The following is a 20,077-nucleotide window of genomic DNA, read 5'->3' as shown; positions in this document are numbered from 1 at the left end:
CGTGGCTTATTTTTTTCACAAGCTAAGTGCGTCCCAAAAACTGTTGATTCCTGAATCCGATCAAAGTCCGCCATCTTTTTTAGGATTGTTAAAATATGCTCAGAGGAGCGATAAATGCTGCAGCTCATCCAAAAAACAAACACAATTACAGCAAATGATCCAACAATAAGAACCACAAATTTATCACAAAAATAATCATCTTAATTCAATCAACAACAGATATAAATAAAATAAAATAAAATCCTATACTTTAAAACTGATGATGAGTAGTATGTTGTTTAGGCTAAAAAAAATCAGCGTTTATTCTACACGTCCAATAACGTCTACTTGATGACGGAGAATTAAATTTAGCGACGTTTTGTCCTCGTATGTTATAAATAACTACAAACAAAACAGACGTCACTTACAGGAATCATTCATATCTCTTTTATTGCAGTCTTTATTGTCTTACGTTTAAATTTTCAGGCTGCAAAATCCAGTGCAAATAAAATCCTGAGGAGTGAATGTGTTCATAAATAAATAAATAAATAAACAAACAAACAAACAAATAAATCATAGCTGTAAGACTTTTTTTTCCACGTTGACTCGCTTGCTCTCAGCGTCCACTTCTCCGTAATCGTAGCAGCAGGACAGTTCGTGTTTTGTTCGTTGTTGTGATGTATTTCAGTGTCACACAGTTTGTAAAAGCAAACTTTCAGCTCTAAACACAACGCAACGTCACTTTAGACAACATTACAGCAGCAGCGTTTAATCAGTTCAACTAAAAAAAATAGTAATCTATAAACATGTTAGTACGCATTCACAGCTCGGTTTATTCTGTAGTCACTGTAATATCTGGAATAAACTCGGATGCAGCAGTAAGTAGGATGTTTGATCGCCATGAATATCAACACAGGTGCAGATTTTCAGTCTCACCTCGTCATCATGCACAGAACTGAGCACAGTATCATCGCAAGCCCTGTGCGGACGGGATTAGTTTCTCTATCCGCAATAACGTTTCGTATCCGGATGTTCACATGCAGTCATACGGTATGTTGTTGCTCTTCTATATGAACATCAGTGCATCTTTTATACTATAACGATGTCAGAGTTCCTCAGCGCAACACGTGGCACATTTCACGTTAGTTTGGACGTTAAAACGTGTGATCAGATCACAAGCGTACGGTCGAGGCGCGTAGCCCTTCACGCCGTTCGCGCGATCGGATTTCATACACGGTTACAGAAATGTCCTGAGAATCCGATCTCATGCACCTGTACGAGCTTTTCCAACGTTTTCATCACATTTTCTTCTAACTTATAAAAGAATAAAAGAATGACAGATGAGATGAAGCTATGAAAAGCAGCTGCTTTCGTCTCTGGTGCTTCAGCGTCATCTTTATCCGTTAACCTAGAGACAGTCTCGCAACTTTTTTTACTTAAAATGGGATGAAATGTATGAATTTTGATTTTGTCTAAATATCAAATATTTAAAAAAAAAAGGTAAATGGATTGTTCATGAGTGAAAGCTAAAGCAGTCTACCTGAAATAAGAAGAAGAAGAAGAAGAAGAAAATAAATAAAGAAAGAAATCTTCCAATGTCCAAAATTTTAACATGCATGTCTAAAATATATATCAAAAAAGTTTCTTTTATAAAATATAATTTCTGGAAAAAAAAACCCATAATAAATCAATCAATAAATAAATAAATAAATAAGATGAAGTGAAGCTATGAAAAGCAGCTGCTTTCGTCTCTGGTGTTTCAGCGTCATCTTTATCCGTTAACCAAGAGACAGAGAGCGCTAACTTTCAGCGCCATTTCCTAACAGTCTCGCAATTTTTTTTGCTTAAAATGGCATGATGTATGAATTTTGATTTTGTCTAAATATCAAAACATTAAAAAAAAGGTAAATGGATTGTCCATGAGTGAAAGCTAAAGCAGTATACCTGAAATAATAATAATAATAATAATAATAATAATAATATGAAGAAGAAGAAGAAGAAAATAAAGAAATCTTCCAATGTCCAAAATTTTAAAATGCATGTCTAAAATATATTCTCTAATTTCTGAAAAAACATAATAAATAAAAAAATAAATAATAAATTTTTAAAATATAATAAAAACTGTTGCATGATGCAAAAAAAGAAGTGAGAAAATCTCATCTTCCTCCCAAAATCCCACTAGTTTAAATAAATATACAAACAAACAAACAAATAAAAATTAGTTTATAAAAATAAGGTGTTCAGTCGAGTCTGGCACAAAAAAAAAAAAATTCTACTTTAAATGTTTTATTAATATTTTATGTAGAAAGTTGGTAAAGAATGAGAACGACACGCAGTCTAGAGAGCGACAGAAGTTTACGTTAATGCACAGTAACGATCTCAAGTGATTCGGAGGTGATTTATATATTTATATATTTATATATTTATATTTTCTGAAAATGAGTGTTTACTCTATACATGAAAGGGTTTTCTAATTGATGTAGAAATTTAGTCATGGATCGCACCGACAGTCAGTGCAGGTGGATTTCATTGGAGGCATCGAGACGCTTTCGCCTTCACGCTACAAATGTGACGTGGCCATATGCGTCTCAGACCTCCTCCGAATGTGGATGATGTGATCGCATCACAGCGTGTCTTTGAGATGCATTTAACCCCGTTTACACCTGCACTTAACGCTGATCGCTTTACGATCTGATCACCCAGGACGCGTGTTAATACCAGATCTAAGCCAGACTTACGTCTTACAGCCAGACTTTTCACTGTCTGCCAGTCAATTTCCGCACTGAGATAAAAATTTTGCATGGATTTGCTCCAGAGTACATACAGCACTGTGCAAAAGTCTTGGCACTCTGTTTGTTTGGGTTTTTTTTTAGTACAAACTTTGTTACAGATGTTTATTTTCTGACTTCTACATTATTGATTCAGTACAAAACCATTTTCGATTCCAAACATTAGTTTTCCAGCACAAAATGAAACGTTACAGAACAATGTTTGTATGTCAGTAAAGAAAGCAGCAGATTCCATAAGAGACACTTTTCAGATAAAAACAGAATGAAGGCTGCTGGGTTTCGCTGCAGAAATAAGAAGCGAGTCGACAGTCAAAGTCTCCAGAAGAACTGTGGCTGCTTCTGCAAGATGCTCAGTAACACTTCCAGCTCATTTCCTTATAAAACTGCACACACTGCACCTCAGATACTGCTTTATTTTAAAAGTGAAGGATCGTCACATTAAATACTGACTTTGTTTCATTTATTACTGTTTACTGCTCTTTATAGGATTTTTTTTTAATGTAGAAACATTTAATTTCATTATTTCTGAAGACGTCTTTACTCTACAGCATTTCTTTGCACATGCCTAAGACTTTTGCACAGAACTGTACGTGATCTGTTACTCCGTACACTGCCTCAAGATCTCTTCAATCATCAAGTCAGTTACTCCTTTCAGTCGCACGTTCACGTGACCGGGCTTTCTCAGTCCCAGGCTCTGGAATAATCTCCCTTTTCATATAAGATCATCCTCCTCTATTGCTTTGTTCAAATCCTCTTTATTATTTATCTTTTAATTCAGTCTGAGGCTGTAAAATTTTCCGGTATTTTGTATTGTTAAATGTTTTCATGTATAGATCTGTTTTATATTACTTGTACAGCACTTTGGTTTCAACTTCAGTTATTTTTAAATGTGTTTTATAAATAAATAAACTAAACTAAACTAAACGTGCCTTTGTTTTGGTTATAGTCTCATCTCCTCTGTCCTGTCACTGCTCTCTTACCTAATGTGTGCACCTGTTCCGAGTCAAGCCCTTCATTAATCTGTTTATTTATAACCTGCCGTTGCTGTCGTTAAGTCTTAAGCCTTGTTTTCTTCGTCAGCATTTCCCGGATTTTTTTTTTTAGTTTTTGTCTTTTTTTTTGTTGATCCTTTTCCATGATTCATGTTTCCTGTTAAGCTCTTATAACATAACTCGTTGATAATGATGATTATTCCAGATTTGTCCGTATTAAATATCACGCTGAGTTTACACACTTGCTCGCCTTCGATTCCCGCACGTTAAAAATGATTTGTATTTATTTGGCAGCATCGAATATTATATGATTAAGGACAGAGATATATAGACGCTCGGAGATACATAAGTACTCGTGCATTTATTTCTAGAAAACTAAAAGCTTCATGATATTTTGATAAATATGAATATGCATATAAATATAAAGTGCTATATATTTATACCTGTAGCTGTAGTGATTATTTTTCTCCGTTTTTGGGAAGTGTTACTATGGATACGCATGCTAGATGATTAAATACGTTAAGCAGAAGCGGTCAAAAAACTTTTTCCCAACACAAGCAGCATAATCCGATAAAAGCAGAGTTGCTCAAAAGCAGAAGGGGATTTGATCTGTAATGTTCTCACCAACATGGCTGAACAGAGCGTCTGGAAATTATGGAATTAATCCACTTCCTAGCGTAAACTTAATCCCGTCCGAATAGGGCTACAGAGCGTAATTCCAGCATTAAAAGCACAGCATTTTAAATCCCTGTACTGTAAAGTTCCAGTATAAACGACATGTTAGTCGGAATTCAGCGCTAAACTGAGCTCGTGTGAAAGCACTTGGTTTTCCTGAAGCTGACGATGGAGTCGGTCTGATCAGAAAAGAGAGACAGAGAGACGGAGAGAAAGACAAAAAGACAGATGTTAGTAGATACACAGCGTCGTCTTTCCCCTCAGTTGAAGTGTGAACTGGAAATGTTTATGAAAATGCACGTCAAGCCAAAAAAAAAAAGAAAAAAGAAAAAGAGCAGGAGGTAGTGAGAAGAGCTTTTCTGGATTTTATTCAAGCTTCTCAAGAATAAATTAAAGATATAAGAAAAGACTAAGACAAACTAAAAGAGACTGAGTGAGTGGGGAGCTTTACACGGATGAAATGGAGTTTTATTATTTTACAGAAAGCAAAACCACTCATAAGTTCTGTACAGCGGATGGAATAACTGATTGCCATGAATGGAGGAAAGCAGTGACAGAAAACAAGAAAAGAAAGAGAAATGTAGAAGAACAGAAGCGTGAAGTGAAGCGACTCGGCCGGAGCAGGGACCAGGGACGAGATAATTTATCTATGTGGATGAGAGAGAAACAGAAAGTGATAAAGAAATGAGAAAACAGGAAAAAGGAGATAAAACAAAGCAGCATGCAAAGGGAAAGTTTTATTATAATTTATATTAAAAGTAAAAAAAAGTACTTTATGCTAGAATTTTCTCTGTAATTTCCTTATTAATTAAAATATTTACATGGAGGTCATGTCGTTCAGGGCGTGGTCGAGCTCCTCGCTGATGGCTTTGTACTTGAGTTTCTGAGAATACAACTCATCTACACGAGCCGATCAGGAAACCGAGCAAAGGATCGTGGGTAATGGGAATGGTGATAACGCAAAAACAGAGAGAGAGAGACAGACAGACAGACAAACGAGTGGGAATAGAGAGAAATAAAAAGCAAAAAAAAAAGATGAAGAGAAACTGAAACTAGAAATGTGAATAAGCAGGAAAAGAAACTGAATTTATTCTGCGTCATGAGGCATGAGATGTGAGAGAGGTTTGTGGAAAATAACGTACCCTCCAGATCATCGATGGTCTTCTCCAGCTTGGAGACTGATCTCTCAGCGAACTCAGCACGAGTCTCAGCCTGGGAGGAATAGACACACACACACACACACACACACACACACAGCATGCGTTTGCTTAAACCTGCCTGGAAATCTTAATGAATGATACTCGACCAGCAGTTTTCCTACATAAATATGAAAATCTTGAATTCTCCAATCCAAACATGTCGTCTTTCAGTGTAAAATTAAGACGCTAGAAGAAGATATTGCTCAATTATGGAAGAATTCACTCAATTAATCTTGACTAAACATTCTTAAAAAAATGAGTTATACTGAAAAAGCTTATTATAATTTGTTAATCTGAGATGCATCTAAAAAAAACACACCTCCTTCAGCTTGTCAGTCAGAACTTTGATCTCCTCCTCATATTTGTCCTCCTTCTGAGAGTACTGTAGACATAAAGAACAGAAGACATAAGTCAGACTGCACACACACACGCACACACACACACAAACACACACACAAACACACACAGACACACACATACACACACTTACCTTCTCAGCCTGGGCCTCCAGGGACTTCATGAGGTTGGTGACTGTCTTCAGTTCCTCCTCCAGTTCAGAACATTTACTGTAAAGGAATTGATCAATCAACATCAGTATCAGTATCAGATCTGAATCAGATCAAATCAGTATCAGTATCAGATCAGTATCAGATCAGCATCAGTATCAGTATCAGATCAGTGTCAAATCAAATCAAATCAAATCAGTATCAGTATCAGTATCAGTATCAGTATCAGTATCAGATCAGCATCAGATCAGCATCAGTATCAGTATCAGTATCAGTATCAGTATCAGATCTGAATCAGATCAAATCAGTATCAGTATCAGATCAGTATCAGATCAGCATCAGTATCAGTATCAGTATCAGTATCAGTATCAAATCAAATCAAATCAAATCAAATCAGTATCAGATCAGTATCAGTATCCGATCAGTATCATCTCAAATCAAATCAGATCAGTATCAGTATCAGATCTGAATCAGATCAAATCAGTATCAGTATCAGATCTGAATCAGCATCAGTGTCAGTATCAGTATCAGCTCAAATCAAATCAAATCAGATCAGATCAGATCAGATCAGATCAGTATCAGTATCAGTATCAGTATCAGATCTGAATCAGATCAAATTAGATCAAATCAGTATCAGTATCAGATCAGTATCAGTATCAGTATCAGTATCAGATCAGCATCAGTATCAAATCAAATCAAATCAAATCAAATCAAATCAAATCAGTATCAGATCAGATCAGATCAGTATCAGTATCAGTATCAGATCTGAATCAGATCAAATCAGTATCAGTATCAGATCAGTATCAGTATCAGATCAGATCAGATCAGATCAGTATCAGTATCAGATCAGATCAGATCAGATCAGTATCAGTATATTTCTTACCCCTCGTTCAGCTCAGCTCTCTCCTCTGTACGCTCCAACTCACCCTCAACGATCACCAGCTTACGAGCCACCTGCACACACACACACACGCGCACACACACACACACACACACACACACACACACACACACACACACGCAAACACACACAGAGGATAGGATGAGGGAGAATCAGAGCAGTAAAGAGTAAAGAGAGAACGCAGGGACAGAAAGCTAGCTCACCTCCTCGTATTTGCGATCGGCGTCCTCAGCAATGTTTTTGGCCTCCTTCAGCTGGATCTCCTGCACCTCCATCTTCTCCTCGTCCTTCAGAGCCCTGTTCTCAATCACCTTCATGCCTCTGAGAGACACCGAAATGATGTAATTATTAGAATCGTTCCTCATTAAGAGAATGTACGCGATCCGAATGTTTCACGCGACGTCAGCTGAAGTTGAATTCGGAACAAAACACTGTTTTTTATTAACCATCATCATCTTCTACTTAAATTCTCGATTCTCCACTTAAATCTCCAAAAAACAGACAAGTTTACGTACCCTGCTGTTACGATGTGATTTATCTCGAAAGCAAGTATCGCTAACATTAGCAAAAGTTAGTTAGTGAGTTAGCTAGCTGATATTAGCTTCCTTGATATTAGCTACAATGTTTTTTTTATGTAAAGATCTTCTTAAGTTTTCTTCTCTTAAATTCTCTAAATCTTTCCAAAACTGAGACAGGGTTTGTGTATGAGATAGATAAATAAATATCAGAAAAAAAACAACCTTGGTACAAATTTGTAAGTTTTTGGACAGTTTAAGCAGAATTAGCCGTTCAGGGAAACGTACATAACGATCACGATCTATTTTATCCGATTTATTTCGCATCTTAAGTCAGATCTTCTGTCCCGAATACGAGGTGACGACGAGAGAGAACTCACACGACTGAAACGCTTTATCAGATACATGACACCTGGTGAAAACACACACCTCTCGCTCTCATCTGCAGCCTTCTCAGCCTCCTCCAGCTTCTGCAGAGCCGTGGCCAGACGCTCCTGAGCGCGGTCCAACTCCTCCTCAACCAGCTGGATACGTCTGTTCAGGGCAGCCACCTCGCCCTCAGCCTGCAGGCGCAAAGACACACGCTCAAACACTCGCACTTACAGCATACAGACGAACAAAACCATTACAACTGTACACACTACGTAAAGAGCAAGCAGAGCGACTGCATTATCTTCCCGTAACAGCACGTCCTCAGGTGTTTTATTCCTCTTACACCACAGCAACCCTGTGGAACATCTGCGAAACGAGTGAGTTCCTGACGTTACAGCAGCTGTAAACAGCCGTTCCCTCATCAGCCTCTCGCTTTTCTCTCTTTTGAAGTAAATAAGACAAAAAAAAACACCTTGATGTCTGAAAACTCAGTTACAGCTTCACCTCTGACACTGGAGACTCCTTCCATCAGATATACAGCTCAGCGATTACACACGTTTTATTCCCAGCTCTTTATTACACAAATAATAGAAATGCTCTTCTTTCAGAACTGTATTTAGTTACATCAGTTATTGAGCCGTGAGAAAGTACTGGTACAGTTTAGTACCTTTATCTGCTACTGATGAGCTTCAGTCCTGCGTGCTGAAACATCACTACACCTCTCTCTCTCTCTCTCTCTCTCTCTCTCTCTGTCTCTCTCTCGCTCTCTCTCTCTCTCTCTCTCTCTCTCTGTCTCTCTCTCTCTCTCTCTCTCTCTCTCGCTCTCTCTGTCTCTCTCTCGCTCTCTCTCTCTCTCTCTCTCTGTCTCTCTCTCTCTCTCGCTCTCTCTCGCTCTCTCTCTCTCTCTCGCTCTCTCTCTCTCTCTCTGTCTCTCTCTCTCTCGCTCTCTCTCTCTGTCTCTCTCTCTCTTCTCGCTCTCTCTCTCTGTCTCTCTCTCTGTCTCTCTCTCTCTCTCTCTCTCTCTGTGTCTGTCTCTCTCTCTCTCTCTCGCTCTCTCTCTCTGTCTCTCTCTCTCTCTCTCTGTGTCTGTCTCTCTCTCTCTGTCTCTCGATCTCTCTCTCTCTCTCTGTCTCTCTCTCTGTCTGTCTCTCTCTCTCTCTCTCGCTCTCTGTCTCTCTCTCTCTCTCTCTCTCTCTCTCTCTCTCTCTCTCTGTGTCTGTCTCTCTCTCTCTCTCTCTCTCTCTGTGTCTGTCTTTCTCTCTCTCTCTCTCTCTCCTCTCTCTCTCTCTCTCTCTCTGTGTCTCTCTCTCCCTCTGTCTCTCTCTCTCTCTTCTCTGTGAGTAAGCTATTAGATTATTATTACGATTATTATTATTATTATGATTATGATTATTATTATTATTATTGATAATTGATAATTGATAATTACTATGCTGATTATATCAGACGCTGTATCAGGCGCGTGCTGCAGTAAGGACTGAGTGGTCAGTGGATTCGGTGCTAATGCGCTTTAACGGATTTCACGCCGCCGCCTCTCGGCCTTACCGACGCGCGCGCTGCTTTCTGCGCCTCGAGCTCCGCCTGCAGTCTCGCGCTCCTGTTCTGCGTTTGATCGGTCAGCTCTTGCAGAGATTTGATTTTCTTTTTCACGGCCTCGAGGTGCGGGACTGCGGCCATGCTGAGGGTCGCGGGTGGATGGATGGATGGATGGATGGATGATCTGAGGCTGGGTGTTGGCGCTTCACGCGCACCGAGAGACGCACCAATAAAACCGGAAGTTCACCGGCGTCTCCTAGGATACACCCAAACCCGCATACTACCGCAAAACATCCTCCTGTTCATACACATTTTAAAGTGATAGAGTGTGTTTTTTTTTTTTTTAAGCAGCTCGTCTCTGTTATTAGCTCCCTGACGCTACTGAGCTCTGGGTTGCCAGATTTTCTTTATAAAATCATCCAAAAACTCAAAAATCCACCCCTATGAAAGTCACATTCTCAGCAGAAACGACAAGTTTGGTTAGATATTTTTTCAGATTTTTAGATCAACCTCATCTATAACATGTCTCCTCTTAAACTCAGTAAACTGCAGTGAAAAAAATTATTACTACAAAAAATTCAAGTGTTTATTTCACTGTTTTTATCCATTAGCTGAAACTTAACCAACTATGAAGAAGGCTTTAAGCTCCGCCCACTCGATACAATGACGTCACAAGTCAGCGAAAAGCTCGTTTCCTGATTTATACGTCATTTTGTGTGTGTGCGTGTGTGTGTGAGTGTGTGTGTGTGTGTGGTGTGTGTGTGTGTGTGTGAATTTCCTTCATAAATAACGCCAACTAGAGCAGAAACGCTGTTAAACCTCAGGCTGTATTTTTTTTTTAAACCGTTTTCCTCAAAATCAAAAATTAAAAAAACTTTTATTTTTCTAGATTAACAACCAAAAATCTTAGTTTAGAAACATTCGTGAAATTTGACAAATTCAATCCCATCCTTAATCTGAAAGATATTACAGACACATTTGGCATAAATGGCATAAATTAATTTATACCAAAAAAATATGTATATAAAATATCTGTCTCATAGTGAAAATTTTAATTCTAACATCATCAAAAGACTAATTTTTTTGTTTGAATAAATATGTACATTTATGCATGTTTAATAAGGCTTCATTTTTGCATGAATAAACGTCAATAAAAAGAAAAATTTCAATAAAAATAACTAAGAATATCAAAATTTCAGCGATTATCTTGTGAAGATTAATTGTGATAGCGATTGTTTGTTTATTTTGTCATTTATCTGTAGCATCTTACCTTAAAGATAATATTATACGAGTCTACATTTTTAACAAAGCAATATTAAAAAGATATTTTTATCATTTTATTTATTATTATTATATTTTTATACTGTTTATTATTGTCATAAATCACTTTACTGACACGCGTCATCATATATACACCATTATATACAGAGCTCGTGCTGAGCCGCGTATTAATAATCGCTGAATAATTTGATTTAAGTTCATTAATGTAATTTATTGAATTTAAAAGTGAAGATAAAAATAAATCAGCAGGTTAGCAGTAGGATAATTTTGTAATGGAGATATAAGAGCAGATGTGTACAGCTGTTAGACGCTGAAAAAAATATTTTATATTTTTTAAATCATGCTGGAATGACAGCTCCAAAGATCTGATTTATTATTATTATTATTATTATTATTATTATTATTATTATTATACCGATTAAACACATTTGGATAATCTTCCATATCTCACTTGTAGTATTTAATGTATTATTATAATCTAAGCATTTTTATTATTAGTAGTATTTTATTATAAAGCTGCTTTTTTTTTTTGGTCTATTTTTAGTCGAAGCATCAGTTCCTTCAGTAAATAACTGTTCAGGATTTATTTTGGTCCCAAATAAAACTTTCGGAGCAATAAAAAGAGAGCAATATTAATATTTATTTTAAAGAAATAGATGTTATGTTAAACTCCAGCTCCATCACAAACACAAAAATATCAGTAGCTTTTTAATTATTATTCTGATTTTTTTTTATGCACATAAAATGAAAATGAAAAGATTTGGAAGAATCGTAAGCTTAAACATTATAAAATGGACGTAAAGGAAAATCTGGAAACTTTTTCCATAATTTGTTTTGATTTTGTAATATTTACCCCTGATAATGCTCTTGTTCTCAAAAGTAATATACTCTTGTTTGTATTTTTATATATTTTTTTTAATTAAAAAAGAAAAAGGTTTATGAATTTGCAGCAGCGCCATCTAGTGGTTAATATTTTAACTCTCATTAACTCAATTTGAATTATTATTGACCTTTTGATAACTACACCTAATGAAAACGTGTTACTCAAATTCATCTGCGTCTGAAATAGCTCTGTCTCCTCTACGCAGAAGAAGAAGAACGGTGAAACGCTATACGTAGCCTAGACATAGTTCAACCTCGTGGCGTTCAGGAGCTCGTACCTGCTGTTCCCTTATAAAGCTCTGCTCTAAATTTAACTCTTCCTGACCTGCACATGGAGCTGTGGAGTGTTATTTATATACATTTAATGTCACTGTGAAATCAGTATCAGGCTACATTACTCCCTGAGAGGAAGAATTCATTCATAACAATTCAGGAAGGATTTCTCAGAGGTGTGAAGCGGAGTTTCAGGAGATATATCTCCGCTCTGTGGATTTTAGTCTCTGTGTGTGAATGTACACACTTATATACACACTTTTTCTTTTTTTCACCCATTAATAGAGCACATGCGCGTGCAGCTGTATGACTCACATCACCGGCTTTCTTCTCAGCCAGTTCCAGTTTCTCCTGAGCATCCTTCACGGCCTCGCAGTACTTGTCCAGCTCGTCCTCGGTTGCTTTGAGCTTCTTCTGCAAGGCGACCAGGTCATCTTCCAGCTGAGAGAGAGAGAGAGAGAGCGAGAGATAGAGAAAAGAAAAGGAAATAAATGAGAGATGAGGTTTTAATGTACAAGAATACAAAGTGGTTAAATCTCTCAGAGTCTGTGTGAAGCGAACGTTCTCTTATCAACTTCACTGTTATGATTAAACGCTTTATCAGGTTTATTATTATTTCAGAAAAAGAAAGGTACTAAAGGTCTCTTTGGATGGAAAGCAGGGAGAAAGTATTTTTATCTTTCACCTGGATATAGTCACGTTTAAAAAGATTTAGAACTGGATTGAATTTAAAGGAAAACTCTAGTCACGTTTCCAGGTAAAAGATGAACGCTTAAGGGTTCCACGAGGAACGGTACACTTCAGAACCTTTTTTACGTTCTTGAGAACATCGTTCGGTTCAAACTTTTCTAGAAGATTTTTTTCTTTCAAGGATTTTTAATGGTTCTAGCTTTCGAATGTTGTTCTACTGGCTTTGCTTTTTGCTTTGTATCTACACGCTTTGGAATAATGTTAATGGATGTTGGATCAAACTTCCCCCCAAAAAAGTAAGTTATTAATGATTAATGAATATGCAGTTAATTTTTTAAGGCTTCTTAACGGCTTTCTCACATGGTTCTAATGGCTTTTCTTTTTAAATGTACATAGAACCCAAAAATTTATATGGTTTATTAAAAAAAAATCATCCCTAAATGTTAGTCAGTTATGTTTCCTAGGAAACAAAAGTCATCAACTTCATCTCTAATCAATCACACTTCAGCGAAAGCCCTTAAAACTAAAAAAAAACTAAATTTTTTTTTTAATTTTAATGTCCGCATGGAAACCGACCGCCTTGGTTCTGTCCTCCGCTGCCTTCTTGTCTCCCTCAGACTGCTCTGCTCTGTCCAAGGCATTCTCCTTGTCGAGCTTCAGCATCTGCATCTTCTTCTTGATGGCATCCATGGCTGCTTATTCTCCTGGTGGCCGACAGAAAGAAAAAACGAGAGGAGGCGAAGAGCGTCTGCACCGAACTGAACGCTGACCTGGAGTGCGAGCTCAGTGTCTCAGGCAGCTGACAAATATGTGCTTTGGCCTGAAGAGTCCTGAAGGACACCTGATACTCTCCGCGAGCGCCGCTCCCACTGGCTGACGCGATCCTCACTCCTCTTTTTTAAGGAGCTCATCTGCAATTCGCTGTGCAAAGACATTTGACCATCCATATGGCTAAATATGGGATTCACCGCCCAGGACGTTCCCTCACCCCAAGACGTCTTGCTCCTTCTTTCTCTCCATAAACACACACATGGTTGTCTTACTATCCTTGTGAGGACTTTCCTCTGATATAAATATTAACGCAGATAGTTAACGATTAGCACTACGCCTAAATCTAACGCCAACCTTAACCTCAGTAACCAAAAGGAAAACTTTCAGCTCTTTTATCTTCTATCTTTTTAAATAAAAGCTGCAGTTTTTGGTAAAACAAACAATTCAAACAGTTTTCCTTGTGAGAACTTGCCAAATGTCCCCATGAGGTCAAAACCATCAGATATTCCTGTCCTTCTGGATGGGAATATCTGACAGTTTATGGACTGGCTTGTCTCTGGGAGGTGGGAGGAAACCGGAGAACGCGGAGGAACCCCACATAGACGCATAGAAAAGGTTTATGGAAACATAATGTGAAGGGTCTAAATATGTAAATTTAACGTTTAGACATTTGGTCTAAACCAAGATATAAAAACATCCCAAATCACTCGATCACCTTGAGTTTAAAGGAAACGAGGAACCGGATTCACAGCAGGACGTTTCTGTTATTGCTCGTCTTTTGTATCTGAATATAATCACGATTTTATAATCATTTTTGATCCGTGTAAATATTTCAGTGTATTATGAGCTCACACACACACACACACACACACACACACACACAGCCCACAGCAGAAGCCCATTTGGACCCAAATTAATGCTTTTAATATTTAAGTCAACTCTTTTTTCTTTGACCTGTTCCAGGGAGCCAAACATTCTGGTCCAAACATTCACATTGACAGAAAAATCTCATATATAATTCCATGTTTTTCAACATTTAACTGGACAGTTAACGATGAACAGTCTCGCTCAAGGACTGAAACATGGCGGCTTGGAGGTGCTGGGATCTGAACTCACGACGTTCCGGTCAGTTTTAGACACACAGCCACTGCTTCCTCTTTACATTTCACAAGATCAAATTGTGAGTAATATGTGATCCTACGTAAGAAACATGTGATTTTCCATTTCAACATGTTCATTAATCCATCTTCAGTAAGCGCTTTATCCTGGTCAGTGTAGATCCGGAGTCTATTCCAGGAATACTGGGCTCATTATTCCCTGGATTAGACACATATACACACACTCATTCACACCTAGGGGGCAATTTAGAGTCACCAGTCTGCTTACTGGCATGTCTCTGGGAGGTGGGAGGAAACCGGAGAGCGCAGAGGAACCTCACACAGACACATGGAGAACATGTGAAACTCCACACAGACCGGAACCTGAGCTCAGGATCGAAACTGGAACCACGGAATTCCATGAAAGTGTGCATGTAAACTCAAGAAAATAAAAACTACATGCACTACTACTGTGTGAAAAAGTTTATGGAAACATAATGTGAAGTGTCTAAATATGTAAATTTAACGTGTGAAGTTTGAATAACGGGAAAACACAGCTCAAGACTTTGGAATGATCCGATTCTGGCTGACAATTCTACGATTTTAAAATATCGAGCCGTTAAATTTTTTTCATCAACAAGCTCAAAACATATGCAACATATATTTGTTATTTTATATAGGTTATTAATGATTAATTAATGATTAACGATTATGTAATGAATCGCCATTTTGTGTTATTTTGTTTGCTTATTTCCTGTCTCCTCTTTCTTCCTGTCCTGTAATTGGTTGATTATCCTAATGTGTTCACCTGTTCTATGTTAAGCCTTGAATTGTTTTGTCTATTTATCCTCTTGTTTCTGTCCTTCATTGCGAAGTCTTATCATGTATTCTTGTCTCGTTAAGTTTTTCCTAGTGCCTTATGACCTTCACTCTTATAGATTATCATCGTGTTATGATATCTGATCTACCCTCATGTTACAGATTATTGAATTAATCACAGGAGGAAAGTTAAGCTGAATTTGATTCCTGATTTAAATCACACATTATACTTGAAGAAGGCTGGAAAAAAGCAGATAATCGAAAAAGATGTTGTATCGACGTCCTCCAGACTTCCTCCAGCTGTGACGCTGTTAAGATGTAAATTGCGCACGATGTTATGAAGACGCACGTCTTCTGTCTGAGAACTGGACCCCAAAGACACGACAAATCTTCACAGAAGCAGTCAGTCGCCATGACGGCGAGTTTACTCCAGGCTTTTACTAACACTAACGTGCAGAAACGCAGCCAGAAATTCGATCTCTGCAGCTGGCCGACTCTAAAACTCTGAACGGTACTGAGGGATTATCACACTGCCGTCAAGATTAATACAATTAGGATCCGCTTTCTAAACAAAATAAAACAAACAGCAAAACATGTAATTTCACTATCTTTACATTTAATGTCGATCACATGATCAGTTTCATTTGGTTTATTCCTAAAAACTTTATTATCACTAAAAAATGCTGTCCAACAGAGTCAGTCAGTCAGTCAGTCAGTCAGTCATATTTATTTATAAAGCACGTTTAAAAACAACAGCTGTTGGCCAAAGTGCTGTACAAAATTTAAGCATATACCAAAAATACAAAAGTAAACATAGATCACAGCAACAGATACACTATAGTACACTACAGTCATGCCACTGCGCTTACTTATGACCAGATGCAACAGTAACTAAAGAAGTTTTAAGAGGAGACTTAAAATCAGCGTATGTTGGTGCAGTTCTTATATAGAGTGGCAAATTGCTCCAAAGCTGTGGAGCAGCCACTGAAAAGGCACGATCTCCTTTTGATTTCACGCGTGTCCTTGGAACAGACAGCTGAAGACTACGAGTTGATCAAAGTTCCCTGGAGGCGTTACAGTGGAACAGAAGGAGATCGGAGATATATGAAGGAGCCAGTCCATGCAAACCCTTATAAACAAACAACAATGTTTTAAAATGGATACGATATCCATTTTAAGCAGAGCAGAGCAGAAAGTGTTTGGACTGAGAGAGGATGAAAGAAAGTGGTTTTAATTTAGTGCCTCTTCGTCTTTGCTCTTTTTTTCCATATCCAATCAGGTTCTTACGTTACCCAAGGGAGTTATTTTTACTTGAACCCTCCTAACCTCGACCACCTGCCCCTCCATTCCAGCCGTTTCAGAGCTGCACTTACAAACCTCAACCATGTTACTCCTTTCCCTCTTGTCTCTCAGTGAGTTTTCAAAATTATAATTAAAGTTATTATATTTGTGCTTCTTTTTACTGTAGCAGTTATGTGATTACACCTTCCAGCATTTCTTCAGATTGTTCTGAATGAATAGTGTAACTTTAAGTTATGACTAACTCGATAAAACAACAGCATGTGGATATCTTTATCTTTATAGGTGTTCTGTGTTATATTTAATGTCTTGTGTTGTATTTATTGCTGTCTAAATCTAAATATTATCTCTCTCAAGCTGCATTTACATCACCAAACTTTTTCCCCCCTGACTTTTAACACAGATACAGATCGGATATTTTTACGTACACGGAAACAGCTTGGATCTGATTTTTTTTCACATCCGATATTTAAATGAGGCTCTGAATACAAAACGTATCAGATATCTGGTCATTTGAGTCGCATCTGAACTCTGACGTCTGATTTTCCTGTTAGTTCTCGTCATTGAGATGTGGTGATAAGCGAGGCCAAAATTCATTCTTTGGCACTCAAACGTTACACACGCGAGTCGCGGAAGGCCGCCAGAGAAGAAGGGATGAAATAATTTGGCTTTAGTATGTGGGGCAGAAACCGGGCCATCTTGGAGGACACGCCTGGGGTCATGGCAGAGCGAGGATAAAGTCGATCCTGACTGTAATGCCAACGTAAAATTAAAAACCTTAAGACTAAATACCAGGAGGTTAAAGATCACAAAAATCATAATGGAAAAAAACAGAATCAGTTCCTTTCTACAACCAAAGTGATTGTTTTTAACATTTCGTCATTTTGCCTGAGGAATGATGTAACATTTGAATTTACATTTATGACGCAGACGCACTTATCCAGAGCGACTTACAGAAGTGCTTTAAAGTCGCTATCGATAAATACATCCTGATACTCGATCACTAGGTCACGGACTAAGAGCACCATCAGTCTAAAAACTCTGTTGTGGAGGTAATATAAGTAACAAGCACACAGACAATACAATTGTTTTAATTAAAGTGATAATTTAAGTACTTTAGGAAGAGGTTGGGCTGTAGACGTGGTTTAAAGACTGCCAGTGACTCTGTTGCTTGGACATCTAGAGGAAGTTCATTCCACCACCTCGGCTCCAGAACAGAGAAGAGTCCTGATGCAGGTCTTCCTTGTACCCTGAGAGATGGAGGGATCAGTCGAGCGGTGCTAGAGGATCAGAAGGAGCGTGGTGCGGTGCGGGATGTGATAAGTGCTTTGAGATAAGTGGGAGCTGGTGCGTTTTTGGCTTTGTAGGCGAGCGTCAGTGTTTTAAATCTGATGGAGCAGCTGCAGGAAGCCAGTGGAGCGAGCGCAGCAATGCGGTGGTGTTGGAGAACTTAGGAAGGTTGAAAATGTAATGTAAACATGGAGATCAGACATAAACAGACGGAACAAAAATATTCAGATCTGCGTCAAAATTTCAGAATTGTGCATCAAGATCCACAATGTAGCTTTAATCAGCGGCTAAACAACAACCCAAAAGTAAATGATTGATAAGATAAGATAAGATAAGATAAGATAATCCTTTATTCATCCCCAATGGGGAAATTTGCATTGTTATAGCAGCAGATATAAAGATATAAAAATAAATAAATAAATAAATATGTAAGTATAAAAATGATAAAAGAGAAACACCAAGAATGCACAAAAACACAAACACACAACAGTATTAAAGTGACAAACGTAAAGTGAATAACTGATTAATAATTAATGATTGAGTAATAAGTTGTCCTTTTGTTTCTGTCTTCACCCCTGTCCTGTAATTGGTTGATTATCCTAATGTGTTCACCTGTTCTATGTTAAGCCTTGGCTTAGTTTGCTGTATAATTTACTGTATATCCTCTTGTTTCTCTTCCTCGCTGCGAAGTCTTATCATGCACTCTTGTCTCATTAAGTTCAAGCCCTGTTTTTTTCTAGTGCTTTATTTCCTGCTTCTGTGTTTCCTGGTTTTGAGTCTCACTCATATCTCATATTTTTATCTTTTCAGATCTGTGTGAAGATCCACAGAGTAAACACAGCGTCAGAGTTACTGCAGTTTGTCCAAGTGCAAACACACACACACACACACACACACACACACACACAGCCAGACCTCTCCAAACTCTAACATCGAGTCCTGCTAATCCTAGAAAAGCCCTTCTGTCGCTTTGGATTTATAAATGGCATCAAGTGATGTTCAGCTTTCACTGAAAAGAGTCACGTCGACACTGTAATACATTAACACCAGCACAAACTCATACACGTGGCTCTTCTACTGATTAACTTTAAAGTAAAATGTCTGAAATGATCAAAAAATAATGTACATTACTGGATTTTTGAATAAAGATGACAGAAAGATTTATTAATGTTAGTGTGTGTGTGTGTGTGTTTATTAGACTGAACAGAACCAACATAAAGGCGTGTTTGCGTACAGATGACACAATAATTAGACAAAAATAGAATACATTTACTTTTAAAAATGTTTTCTGCCGATTCGATTAAAAATCTCAACTTATTTTGTCTCCATCATCTTCTCCTGCTGAGGACCAGGGTGTATTTTAGCCCAAAACCTGGCTGCCTCTGCCAGGAGGTTAAAACCTGGCTGTAGCTGTAGCTTTCTATAACATTATTAAAAGCTCAAACGCACATCTATCCACACCGACACACAAATTATTAGCATATTATTACACAAACGCCACCTCATAATCTCTTAATTAATGCTGTTTTATCATTTTAATCCTCATTAAAACTTATTTCATAGTAACAGCGTTGGATGACGGAGAAGTTCCAAAAAAAAAAATAAATAAATTAAACACTTAAACACTAAATTCTGTTGTTGGAGTTTTACAGATTGTGAATTTGTACACAGATAGTTTGTGTGTTGGATTATTTGTGTATTTTTGATTTTGTTTTATTGATCCTGAAGATAAATAACAGCACAAATAATAATGATTTATAGTCATTTGTAGTCAAGCATTTTTTTAATCTTGAGTTTTATCGCAGTTTACGCAATCTCAGTAATTAAATAAGGAAAAATTCAACATCAAATCGTTAAATGTTTGTGTTTAAGAACTTGTTTTACATCCACTTTTTTTCATAAAGTCGTTACAGTAAGACTGAAAGTTTCTGTAAATCGAGATTTGCCTTTTATACAGATATATATATATATATATATATAGGTTTATGTGCTACATGTGACTAAACAGAGTGATTCAGATCGGCATTAACAGTTAGATCTATTTCATATTTTTTACTCTATAATAAAAATATTCCTCATTTCACTTAGAGCTAGTTCTTATTTTAATTTTCTCAATCTAGAATTTTGAAATTAAATCCGTTTGTTGAAGTTGAACCAAAACTTTTAATACAAGGGGAGGAGTATCAAAACTTTTGACTTTCACAGTATTTT

General features: G+C 37.5%; 1 protein-coding gene and 1 long non-coding RNA gene across 2 annotated transcripts; one reads left to right on the top strand and one right to left on the bottom strand.

The window, feature by feature from the left end:
* Positions 1-4,777: 4,777 nt before the first annotated feature.
* LOC113536635 (tropomyosin alpha-1 chain) lies at positions 4,778-13,423 on the bottom strand. Its single transcript, XM_026930713.3, has 10 exons — positions 13,167-13,423; positions 12,216-12,341; positions 7,986-8,119; positions 7,245-7,362; positions 7,024-7,094; positions 6,125-6,200; positions 5,954-6,016; positions 5,578-5,647; positions 5,257-5,335; positions 4,778-5,082 (listed from the first exon to the last, which is right to left on the bottom strand). Exons 1-10 carry the CDS (start codon positions 13,278-13,280, stop codon positions 5,079-5,081), a joined length of 855 nt encoding a protein of 284 aa, XP_026786514.1. The 5' UTR covers positions 13,281-13,423; the 3' UTR covers positions 4,778-5,078.
* LOC128319252 (uncharacterized) lies at positions 12,348-19,732 on the top strand. Its single transcript, XR_008302692.1, has 3 exons — positions 12,348-12,890; positions 15,139-16,689; positions 18,677-19,732. It is a non-coding gene; the product is annotated as an uncharacterized LOC128319252 (long non-coding RNA).
* The last annotated feature ends 345 nt before the right edge of the window (positions 19,733-20,077 follow it).

This window comes from Pangasianodon hypophthalmus, chromosome 11 (assembly GCF_027358585.1).
Source record: "Pangasianodon hypophthalmus isolate fPanHyp1 chromosome 11, fPanHyp1.pri, whole genome shotgun sequence".
Lineage (NCBI taxonomy): Eukaryota > Metazoa > Chordata > Actinopteri > Siluriformes > Pangasiidae > Pangasianodon > Pangasianodon hypophthalmus.
This window is presented reverse-complemented; position numbering and strand designations above follow the sequence as displayed.

Coding starts and splice junctions, on each gene's coding strand:
- LOC113536635 (XM_026930713.3), bottom strand. CDS start 13,280: ATGGATGCCATCAAGAAGAAGATGCAGATGCTGAAGCTCGACAAGGAG. Junction 6,017..6,124: donor TGGAGGCCCAGGCTGAGAAG/GTAAGTGTGTGT, acceptor TTATGTCTACAG/TACTCTCAGAAGGAGGACAA. Junction 5,648..5,953: donor TGACTGACAAGCTGAAGGAG/GTGTGTTTTTTT, acceptor TATTCCTCCCAG/GCTGAGACTCGTGCTGAGTT.